The sequence below is a fragment of the Sciurus vulgaris genome, assembly GCF_902686455.1.
Source record: "Sciurus vulgaris genome assembly, chromosome: 4".
NCBI classification, from domain to species: domain Eukaryota; kingdom Metazoa; phylum Chordata; class Mammalia; order Rodentia; family Sciuridae; genus Sciurus; species Sciurus vulgaris.
Window position 1 is genome coordinate 44,700,847 of NC_136464.1, and position 12,974 is coordinate 44,713,820.

The 12,974-nt window shown below is 34.6% G+C and overlaps 1 protein-coding gene across 11 annotated transcripts in view; it reads right to left on the minus strand.

Annotated features, from left to right (window-relative positions):
- Nucleotides 1-3,221: 3,221 nt before the first annotated feature.
- NRG3 (neuregulin 3) overlaps nt 3,222-12,974 on the minus strand; it is a 1,042,207-nt gene continuing 1,032,454 nt past the window's right edge. For 6 of the 11 annotated variants that reach the window (XM_079136071.1, XM_079136080.1, XM_079136072.1 and 3 more), the window contains one exon: nt 3,222-10,605. In XM_079136071.1, the coding sequence (XP_078992197.1) occupies nt 10,098-10,605 (508 nt within the window). In that variant the 3' untranslated portion in view covers nt 3,222-10,097. Of the gene's footprint in view, nt 10,606-10,844; nt 10,917-12,974 lie in introns of all 11 variants that reach the window. The other 5 variants (XM_079136076.1, XM_079136073.1, XM_079136075.1 and 2 more) reach the window with 1 other exon arrangement.

Genomic DNA, 12,974 nt, shown 5'->3' on the forward strand with positions numbered 1-12,974 from the left:
GACCTTCTTCCTGACACATTTGGGATAAGAAATACTGATTTGTTAACTACCTGATCATTGTATTTTGCTTGTGAGAATTTTAAATAGTTCACAAAATCTGGTTTTTGTAGTCCCATTCATTAGTTCTACAAGCTTCTCTCATTTCTATTACTTGTTATATCCAATCTGTCTCTGGTGAACTATGGTCAGGGTTATTCTTGCTTAGTCTGATAGAATCTACCCTGATGGATATATACTCTCAGAAATTACTCTTGAAAGAAAATGATGAAAAAGAGAAAATAAAGGTTAAGAATGTAAGAACTCTGGATTGAAATCTAATCTTAGAATTTTTTTCTATGTAATCTTGAGCAAGTTTTTAAAATTTCTGTGTCTTGATTTCATAATCTTCAAAACGGAGATGATATGAATATCTACCTCATAAGGTTATTATGAAGATAACAAGTTAATGTATGTAAAACATCTATGACAAGCTTATGCTCAATTATTTCTCATGGTTTGCTTTTATGCCAATGTCATATCTCTGAAGTTTCAAGGTTTATAGATTTTTTAAAATCTTTCTTTCTTCCTCATTTTTTTCAACACTGTTATTTGGGTATGTACTGAGAGGTATGAATTCAGTTGGGTATGCAGAGGTTTAAGGTTTTTATTTTTTTCCAACCATTCACATTAGCAAATATGATAGATTTTGATCACCAAAATCATAAAAAAAGTTACTCTGAAAATCAAAATATATACTGTGGGAGAATTTAATCTCTGTACATCCATACTTAGAAATATGCTAATGTCAAGAAAATATTAATGCATATCAAGATATAATAAAGGAGGGGGTATGAAAAATGGTGGAATGAGACAGACCTCATTACCCTATGTACATGTATGATTACATGAATGGTATGAATCTACATCATGTACAACCATAGAAATGAAATGATGCACCCCATTGGTGTACAATGAATCAAAATGCAGTCTGTAAAAAAATTAAGAGATAAATTTAAAAATAATAAAAAAGATATAATAAATACTGCCACATCCAGATAATAGACATTTAATAATCAATTGAATGATATGTTAAAAGGCCCTTTGAAAATAGGACTGTTTCATCCATGTAATTGCTTAGATAGCCATTGAATGTGATTAAAGATGATTTACCAAGGAAGGAAATTATAGAACATGTTTGAAGTTAATTAAGCAGGACAAAATATTATAAATACTAGATGACTCCAATTTTGTAAATGATAATATATAATATTTAATAAAATTGGAAGAAAATGTGGACAAATATTAGCAGTGACTATATCCTGATAACCATTTTTATTTTTCTTATGTATCTTATATGTAAGCATGTAATATTTTTCTAATTAGAAAACAAAATTAAGCTTCAATATAATTACATTCTAACCACAATGTTTCTATGCAAAGTGAATAAGAACCATCAAAAAACTCAAGAGATGCTGAATTGAATATGTTGGCCAATTCCAAAAAACAATTGAGTAAACATCTACAGCGAATTACCAAATGGTTAAACTCCTTGACCCAGTGATACTGTTTCTTGCAATGTGTAAACAGGAATTTGTTTAAAGGAATTAGCCTACTTCACAGTGATTTACAGATTTCTTCACAAACCTTATGAGATTATAGACCTTTGACCCACCAAAAAAATGCATGTACTAGCCAAGACAGAAGTATTACTTACAATTGCAAGTGTTTATAGGTCCTATGAAACTCATTTGTGTACCTGTAGTTTCTGTCCAAAAGAAAGGAAAAAGTAACATGTAGTATAGCATCAATTGCAGGTTACTTACAGTGTGAAAAAAATTGAAGCAATTTGAATGTCAAATAATGGAATGTCTAAGTAAGTGAAAATAGGAGAACAAACAAATTTATGTAGCCTTTAAATTGTGTGTAAAGACAATGTATCGTCATGGGATAACATGGCATGTTTTTTAAAATCATAACACAAAATAGAAGGAGAATAATGTAAAATATGCACATAGATGAGAGACAACATAGGACCCTTGACCTTTTGAGTTTGGCTAATTTTGCTTAACATAATGGCCTGAAGTTCCATGTATTTTCCTGCAAAAGACATAATTTCATTTTTCTTTATGACCAAATAAAACTCTATTGCATATATATACCACACATTTTTTATCCATTTGCCTGTTGATGGATACCTAGACTTATTCCATAAACATGAAAAATAAAGGTGGGAGGTGATCACATGAAAAGCAAAGGAGAATCAGAATAGAGGAAAGGGACTGGAGTAGGAGTTGGGTGGAAATGCTAGGGAGGATATTGGCCAAATTATATTATTATATTTTATGCATGTACATTATAATGCACCAGTAAAAATGTGAAGAAAAAAGGCACATGTGGAAAATAGAAGAAAATATGCAAAGACGACACAATTTCTTACCATTTTAGCATAATGGAATTAGTGGTTGATAACTTCATACTTTCAAAATCATCAATTTTAAAATGAGATGAAAAGGGTTTTTTTTGTTTTTGTTTTTGTTTTGTTTTTTTTTTTGTATGGGGATTGAACCCAGAGGTGCTCTACCACTGAATTTCATCCACAGCCCTTTTTCACTCTGAGACCAAGGTCTTGCTAAATTGCCCAGACTGGCCTCAAACTTATGATCCTCTGACTTTAGCCTCCCAGATGCTGGGATTATAGGTATACACCACTGTACTGGGCTCTGTATCTTCTTTTTCAGTGGAGACAGGAGTCACAGTAAAGTTGGAATCTATGGAATAAGCTCACATTCCCCTTTTTTGAACAAATCCTTTCTTGGATTTGGATCCAAGAAAGACAGCAAGTTCTTTTGTCTGTCAAACATTTTAAGTTTGAAAATATGATTGTATGTGTTTCCATATTTGACTCAATAGTTTCTTCTATATTTAGCTTAATATGAAATATTTAATGAAAATTGTCAATGAGAAAATAAGGAGAGGTTGAAAGATAATACTTTACACAAAATTTTTTATACTAAATATAGATTTGCATGAACTTTGTATCAAGTTGAAGAAGATGGCAAAAGTGGACATTAATGTGAGTTCAATAGGCAAAATTCAAACCAGCAGATAATGCTATGAAAATGATATGTTGAAAGAATTTAGTTTACAGAAAAGATGAAAAAACATTATGGAAACTATTTGCCTGATATTTTATTATATTTGTCACCATGGCTTTCATTTGATTTTTAATAAGTTAATATTTTACTTGAAGTCTTAACAAGCATTTTTTTTAAATTCATTATTTAAGGAACTATCATTTGGCTTTGTTCTTTTACATAAATGGATTATTTTTGCTTTCTCTTACAAAATAGAAATTACTGTGGTGAGAAACAATTTCAAGAAGGTTGAAAAGTCTGTTAACAATATAAGGAAAATTAGCAGGCCCCAGGCTATGTCTATTTATAAGAAGATATTGGCTATAGTCATGAACCTTATTATCATTTACATTTGAAACGTTCCTAATTTATCTCTCCACCAACACAACTAAAATGAGCAAAGCTATTCCCCCTGCCAAACAAAATCACACTGGTCTCTCATTTTAGCTGAAAATTCTGTTTAATAAAAGGAAAATAAGTGTTATGTACAATAAGAACACAACCTAAGGGAATCTAAATGTCTAGCTCTCACAAAAGCTACTGAGTGGGTACAATAGGGAAATCATAGTCAAAGTTTTGCTCCAAATACTGTAACTTACCTGATGAAGTAAAGATGGAAATGAATTAAGTGCACATCTTCTCAAACAATTCAGGTATGATGGAAGTAAATCTAGAAATGGTGAGGATCATATATGGAGAGTAGTTCCCATAGCCTTCATTACCTACAGAGTGGTAGCCACATTTTGAAGTAGATTTTTGGAACAAGATAAAGGAGATGCACATACATTGCTTGAAACAGATTTTTCATCAGAAGCACAAGAGATTATTTGGAATATTATGGGACATGCATGTAGTTTATTTCCCATAGCCTTTATATTCTTAGAGTAGTCACTGCCATTTTGAAATGGCTTTAGAAGATAAAGGTATATTCCTTGAAATAAAATTTTTATCAATGACAGAAATTTTCCCAGTAAATTTGTTAAAAATGAGATCTGAAATTTTATGCTGATCATTTTGTATATTTTTTGTGTTGCATTCTTGATTTATAATATGATCAGAAGTATATTAAGAATTAGAGAATTCATTTTTAGACAATGTGTACAATTATGTATTAGAAAAATAATAGTGATGTGAGGCATTTCCCTCCAGTTAATGTATTATGCATGGTGACCACTGGCAAGTGTGTACTGATTTTTAAGGTGAGGTTTTATGTTCTTCCACTTGTTTTCATTTTGAAAAAAATTCTCCAGACCTTTATTCATAAAAAATGTAAGTCAAATGCAGGCTGTGAAGGATAAGCCTTAACCACTGTACTTTCTTGCAATATGTATTTCCTATGAAAGTCTTCTGAATGCAAGCTCTCCCATGTCATTAAATTTACCATTCAGTGGGTGCTATGTGTTCTGTATAATTTAAGCCCTTAAATTTATTTCCAAAAACATGGCATCGACATAGTGTAGCATGCTGTTAGTGGTTCATCAAAACCTCTAAGTACATTAAAAACAAGTATAAAAAAGAGTGACCCATTTTTAATCTGCTTTTCCACATTACTAGATAGAGTCCTTATAAGTTTAGAAACACACACAACTGAAATTTACTGGCTTTGATTCAAGTATTTTAACATTTCACATTGTTTTATTGAAGACTAAGAAAGAATTCAGACTTTGGGATCTTGACCAAGACAAATTATATATGGAAGAATCAGTGCTTGCCAGGATGATATTGAAAGAGCATATTGATCTGTCAAAAACAACAATTACAATCAAAATTATACCAACAAGTAAACCCTGCATTTTTTTTTTTTTTGGTCTGTTGTGCCCCCAAAATTAGGATTATTTATGATCATAAATGGAAAAGTGTCTCCAGACAACCTATTCACTAATATTTGGAAAGGTTCTTTTAAAAAGTTTGTGATGCAAATAGTTCAGAATATCAATACTTTTTCATGAGAATCTACTGCTTTTAAAAAAGAGTACATCTTCAAGGTCTCATGCCTTCTTTGGAGAGCCCGTTGCTCTTTGATAAATATTGTTTCTTTAAAAAAAAAAAAAAAAAAAAAAAGCTGAGGGAATTGACTATATCCTCAGGCTTTGCAATTGGATATTTTCTTAGCCATACCTTGTTCTTCATTACCCATCTGAGGTACATTTACCTTAAGAATAATCACAAAACAATCCCATCTATTTCTCCATGAAAATTCAATGTACCAAGAAAAATGTCAATTTTTCTGTAGATTGATATACAGGTTCCAACTATTTCTGAGATTCGGTGAGATAAACTTAGAGCCATTAATCTTTTAAAGGGTGTGCTGAAATGATTGGCAAGTTGACCAGTAAAGTCTGGGTTAGGAAGACTGGATAACAACATATTCAATTTGGAAGGAAGTCAAAGATGAAATAGATCATCCACCTTATTTGACAGAAAAGGTCATGGAGTTACTTTTATGTATAGATAAGTTAGAAGCTTTCACGAAGACAACTTTCAATATAAAGATTTTCTAATTCATTTCCAACAATAAGAGGTTGTTTCTTATCACACAATTCTTTCATAGGCAACAATACACGTGCAATCAATACAGGTATTCATGACAAACAATCATCAAAGTACTAGAAGCTGCTCTCTATTTTATCAAGATGATATCTGGTCACCCTGCTGTTGTTCTTGCTGGGGTGTCTAACATTGACACTTGGTATTCCTTCTTCCCCCCACCCCCACCACATACTCTGTTCTTACTAGAGTTCAGTGGGCACCAGAAGTCAAACACAGTTGTGTAGGCATCGTGAGGAGAAGTTATGGTTAAATTTGTAAAGAATACATATGAGACCATTAGACACTATAGAGACAGCAATCATTTACACCTGTTACTTAATTTTCATTTCTGAGAGTATCTAGCAGAGATTGTATTCTAAGGTTTTGTGATTTTCCAACCCAGGGGTATTTCTGCTTGTCTAAGAAAGAGAAGGAAATGAAAAATGCCTATGTGATCATAAAATATTGCCAAGTTGTCTGATTGCTAAATGCTTTGATTTCACTGGCATTCTATGAGGCAATCAGCTTGCCAAATTAAGCAAAAATAAAACTACCAAAATAATTAAGCACTCAAATTTAATATACAGATATGTGTTTTTTTGTGTGTGTGTGGTCACAGGAAACAGATTATTAAGAGAAAAATGTAGATCTTAAGGAAAGAATTTCTTCCTTTACCCTCAGTATTTCTTTAAAAGGGAAAGAAAGAAATGGAAGAGATAAAGCTTATTTAAAGCCTTCATTTTTCAGGGCATATTGGGATGCATTTAAAATTGAGAACAGCCCAGAAACCTTGTTGCTGGTCTTGCCTAGATGAGGACTGAATTTCTGGAGATGAGAGTACAAACACAGGGTAGATATGCTATTCATTGAAAACACTGTACTGAATTTATACAATTGAATAATAATAAAAAAGTATTCTTTATATATAAAATGTTTCCCAGATACCAAAAGGTCAAATAAAAATCCCACCCCTCCTGCTGTGTTCCTAGGAATACTACATTCTCGTTGAGAAATATTTCATAGCACTTATCTCAGGTTAACAGGGCTGGAATCATAAGGATCACTACCCCCCCCCACTCACATATACTTAGGGAGTAATGGTTTCTGATAGCACCATATGGCAGGATAGGTGTTGAACGATGGCTGCATACATTGAACACATTCTGGTGGAGACCTGGTTATTGGAAGCCTTACCCATGCTCGCCAGCGGCCCCCGTCAAGTCGTAGCTGCCATTCATTCCAGAAGCCAATGGGCATTTTGAAGTCTTGCCCTTCCATTCTCTTTTTGGTAGATCGGATATGTTGTCATGATCAAAACAGATTAATTTTGAATTCCTACATAGGCAGCACTCTTCCTGTTCCAGAAATCCTTGCTATTGCTACTTAGATATAATGTAAATCATTGGAGATGTGGTAAATTTACAAGTATTTAGTTTTTAACCTATAGCAAGATAGATATTGGGCCAGAGTGTGAACTATGGACTATTTATAAATAATTGGGAAGAAAACTTCATAATTCTCCAGCATCATTTCTACTATTTCTTATTAGCACAAAATTGGTCATATTTTGAACTACAGCATTCTACAATAGTCACTGGCAATTTAGAGTAATATATGCTTTATAAAAAAAGATAGGAAAATGGTTCAAAGTAAAAAATGGTGACATTGACCAACTATGAACATACAGCCTATTTAATTACAAATCTGCAAGCATCTATTCACATAATAAAGGCAAGGAAAAATGAAGCAAAATCAAGTGTCTTGTAGAAATAAGCACTTCTCTGTAGGCACATGAGCTTGAAGGGACAAAGTACTCATGGCTCCAGGACTATTCCACATTAAATTAGCTCTCAAAGTCTGATGTTATCGCACTTGTCAATTGATTCTGAAAGATGTGCATTTTTAAGCATGAACACTTTGTACAGGAGCTTCATAGTCCAAAAGGAGACAGATGACAACTGGAAGTAACCATTAACATTTGTCATTTGTGGAAGATTTTGTTGAGACTATTGTAGGCAGTTACTATACCTCTACACTTTACATCATATTGCCAGTGGACTGCCTGATATTCATGCTCCTTAGAATGCACAAGGATGTGGGTTATATTATAATCACATAGTATATGTTTCTACTTAATTTTTTTAAAATAAGGTATTGGATCAAGACTTAAGTCTCATTGACAATATTGTTTTTCCAGTGTAAACAATAAATTCAGTGCATCAGAGTACATAGCCTACTGATTAGGTGAATTCTGAATGGATCCTTTAGGTAAGGGACAGAGAATATTTTAGGAGGAAAAAAACAAAAAACCAAGAACAAGTTTAATCATCAAACTTGTGAGGCCTTCCAGTCCATTTGATATTTGTGATAAATTTCAACACAATACCATGTTGGATATTCAACTTTATGGGGGTTTTATATACCTATTAAGACCATCTTTCTAAAATTTTCCCAAATAATTTTTAAATAAGAACTTAAATGATCTAGACCTTAAATTTATGATTTTGAAAAATTCTGATAATTCCTCTATTTTCCAAACAACAAAACTTTAATGGGGCAACTAATAAAAGCCACATCACCTTCTGTTAATGTGTATTTCTACCAGTGTTTTCGACATTTGAGACCTTGACTTTCTATTAAGCAGTTTTGGTAATAAACATAGTGTTCTTTCTTTTGCCTAGATGGCTTTATGTCTATTATTAACAAATGTTCACAAAGAGCAATGTGCAATGTATTTTCAACAGAAACAAACTGAGACACGTATTGTATGTTTTCACTAATCGATTCACAGGTAGTTACATTTGCCTTTCCATGGAATGTGAGTCTTCTACAAAGAAATTTTAACCAAGGTTTTTCCAGACTGCAGTAAAAGAAATCTTTTATATACTTTCAAATACTGTGCCTTTTTATTTAAAACAGTGTAAACATAACAACTCAACACCACCAATAATTGGAAAAAGACTGGGTATGTGAACACTAATTTCCTTGAATGCCCCATGAAAGTAAGGGAAAATAAAGCAGACAAATCTTCAGGAGAGGTTTCAGTTCACCTTAGCAGTGGTAAAAATATTGCTTTATTCCAAATAAACATACAACACAATTTCCTGTTATTTTGGGGGCTTCTTGTGAACTGAATAGTCTGGGCTTTGTAATTTCAGAGATTTATTCTTTCCATATTAACCACTGAAACCAACGACTTGGTCCACAGATAGTAGACTTGCTATAAAATCAATAGCAATGAGGATGAAGAGAACGAAAATGGTAGCTGTCAATTTGATAGCTGGCTTGTGTAAATAATTTAGGTATGATTTAAAATAAACACACATCCTCCATTAATCACTTTGTGATACTGATATCATCAATAAGCCAATAGTTACTCCTTTCAAAAGTATTCACATCAGAAAATGGTCTAAACATTGTCAAGAGTTTATAGGACCCCACCATGCAAGTGACTTTAAGAACTCACTAACTGAATTTTATATTTAATGGATAAATTTCAAGTGAACAGATCTAGGAGGGAAATTTTTTTCTGAATATTAGATTCCCTGATGTTTCAGAACAAATTTTTAGCAAGCTTAATACACACACACACATGCACGCACATACGCACAATGAACACATGTGCACACAGCATATGTGCTGGAGGGAGCAAGCCCACACCTTGCACGCTCGCTCACACACGTGCACACAGGCGCGCACACACACACACAATGAGAAATGCTCTTTCAGAGCTTCTAAATCTCCAAGAAAAACATTTCTATTAGCATGATTTCAGTGACACGACATTGTGACTTGTTTTTTCTCTTTTTCTATAATAATTTCATACCTCCTTCTGAGATTCTGTGCTTTCAAATTTCAGAGGAGGATGGCACATGAGAGTAGCTAAGATTGCCCCAATTACTCCCTCTATCACCTCTCTTCCTTTCCCTTTCAGTCTTTGTGCCATTCTTCAACAAATCAAATACAAAACACTACTTTGCTTGATGTGACATAACCTGTGATGAGGGTGATCCGTGAATGGAAATTTAGGGGTTGGAATTGGCAAGCCAAATGGCAAGGGCCAACTGCTCACAGGCACATCCACCCTCAGGATACAGCTTCTCTCTTTGAAACCAGGTTAACTGCCAGTGTTTTTTCTCGAGGACACTAGCACTGTGGACTGAGGGTCTGAATTGCCCACATTTTCTAAAAGCCAAAGAGGACAGTGTTAGGACTAACTGAAATTGGATTCGGAATTCTACCCAAAAGCTTTAGTGGTAAGCTTTATCCCTCCTGAAACATTTCTTTCCCTTTAAAAAAATATTTTGTTAAAAAACACTATGATATGAGGGCGATAGACTATTTGGTTTCTTCTAAGTAGATGCTCTTAAATTAATGCATATAAATAATTTGTATTTAATTTCCTCTCTTTCCTGTTGAGCAAAGCATAGAATGCACAGATTCCTACGTCTCGAGTCACTTGGTCAATGCGGAGTCTCTTTGTGTTTCATTTCTTAAGACAAATTGTGCCTCGCGTTCTGATTTGGCCGTGGGACTCAGGGGGAGAAAGGCTGTGTTTTCACTTGCACTGTCCTCGGTCTCTACGCTGGCCAGTTCGTAGTCTTCTGACCGTCTGGCATCAGTCAGAATTCGGATTTGCTCCTGGACAGTCTCTAGCAATATTTTCACTTCTTGTTGTTCTGCTAAAAGACAATCGCTGACTGGAATACTCACGTTGACAATGTCAGCAGAGTAAGAGTTTTTGCACCATTTGATGCTTTTGACTTCAGAAATCCCTGGCATTTGCATGCAGGTTTCTTCTAGACCCACTGAAGGGATGATGGGCACAGAACTGGCCCTTGTGGATGAATATCCCACCAGGTCCTTTTGATCCAAGCTATTAAAATAGGGGTTTGTTTCTCTTGAAGGCAGTTGCATATTTATAGATGCATTTTGTTGGATTTTTAAACCATTGGATGAATACCTGGAAAAGAAACAAAGCATCATGCATCCTGCTTTCTGTGCATCTTTAGATCAATAGTCAATCCACAAAGAACTTTTCACATGCACCATCTCACTGAACTCTCACAGCAACCCCAGAGACGGATAATATGCTCCCAGTTAAACAGAGAAGTGAACTGAAGCTCAGATCGCTGAAGTGACTTGCCCAAGGTCACACAGAAAATAAGTGACAGACTGAGACTCAAACCCAGATCTTCTTACTTTAAGTCCAGGGGTCTTTCAACACACCACAGCTGTATAGGCAGGTGGGGTATAGTCTTCCTGACCTCTATCCTAGAATACAAAGTAAATGGGGATTGAGCAGGTAAGTGTGGCCTTTCCATAGTGACAAACAGGAAACCATAATGGCATTATCCTACTCCAACTCAACCACCCTTTCAGCCCTGGCTTAGTCCAGTAGATACGTTGTGGCCACCCTAGTTGGAGGCAAGGGGAAAGCCCAGTATCAAGCATAAGTACTGCAGTCCTGAGTTTAACTCTTTACCACTGTTTTAGGGTATATGAATTTAGTTACCAACAGCACATTCTTATAAGAACTGCCTTGCTAGCCCCTTGCTGAGTCTGAGGTTGGGAAGAGGAGCACACAGTTTCTTTGCCTGCCTGGGGATGAATATGAAGTGGCTTCAGAGGGGTTCCTACCAGTTGAGCAGCTTTCTGTGCCATTTCTGGACTCAAGTAAGGTAACTCTAAGGCAACGACTTGTCAAGAATGCCAGCATCTGACTAGATTCAGGACTGGTGGTTTTCTCCTCCTCTGAGCTCCCTAGTGCCAGAAAGTGGGACACATATTACAGATTTATAAAAAATGTGGTTTGGGAGATTGAACAGATATTGTTCTATTTCTTAGTTATCTTAAACATTAGACATGTTTGGTTATATTTAAGTGTTAATCTCCACATAATAGATTTCATTTCCTTTTCTTACATTGTAGTGTAAATAAAAATCATGTTTCTACAAGTAAAGCATAATTGCAAGGGAGCATGTTGCATATAAATAGATGTCTTTATTTTAAGGTCATGAGGGAGCAAATTCAAGGTATGCCTTTCTGCCAGACTGTAAGCAAAGTTACAGAACAGAATTAGGTCTTTGTAGTCCCATCTCTTCTTTCTGTGCATAGAATAGTCAGCAATCCCTAAGCCTTGATCTAATGTGTGAATACAAGAACAAATCTTCAAGTAAACCCTCCCTTCATATTCCAACTAATATTCATTTTCAAATATAATAACAATAGCTAACACTTGCATGGGGCTTTCACTTTCCTCAATAATTGAAAAAAGTTGTTTGATTTTATTTTTCTTAATTCTGAAATGGATAAGCAAACTATCCTAAAGGACACTCAAGTGACATGTCCCAAATTCTATCTTTAGTAAGAGACAGTAGAAAGAATTAGTCTTACTCTGATTGTTACTATCAGAGCTACAAACTGCTACTGAATGAGAATCCTGAGGTAAATCAGAACACCTTGCTTTGGTTATAGAATCTTTACTTAAATAAACTGCACAGCTATAGATAAGGAAATTCCTTGGGAGATCTTACTAACTTTCCCTTTAGTGTTATATGATTAAAAATCAGGTTGAAGGTTCTGATCCATGAATCTCAAGAGTAAGGGGACAGATCTCAGACTCTTGTATTTTGTCCTTGGAACCATCCTCTTATCAAATATGAATATATAGATCATCTGCCTACCTGATTCGCTAATGGAACAGAGCCAAGAAATACAACTAAGAAAACTGTTCTCTATGTCAGAATCAGCAGGTAGAATCTATTAAGTTGACAGTGATAGGTGCAAGTTCCTATGCATGGTTGTAAACACTATATTGTAGAGGATGTTTTAAACTCTTTTTTAACAAGTAAACAATGTGGCACATTTAATACAAAGGCAATTAGAACCAAACTTGAAACATTCTCCTAGTATACCTTAGACCTGAAGGAAGGACTCAGATGAGAAAGAGGAAATTCAGTTTACTATTATGTAGTTTCCCAAACCAGCTATTGGACATATGCCTGGCAATAACTGAAGCCTAAAATGTTACCATAACATGAAGATGGGCTTTAAACAATGAGCACTCTCTAAGATGTAATTTAATTTTGAATTAGACATGATTTCATGCCCCAATGCCATTATATGCACTGAGTCTCAGACAAAGGGCAGTCTCATTTTATTTTTCCCATCAATTAAAACAAGAAGGGGGCTGGGAGTGTGGATCAGTGATAAAACATGAGCTTGGTCTACACAAGCCATCAGAAAACAAAACAAAAACAACCAGTAATATTAACTTGAGGGACCATAGGGGCTGAGGTGCAGTGCTATGAGAGTCCCAGCACTGGTAAA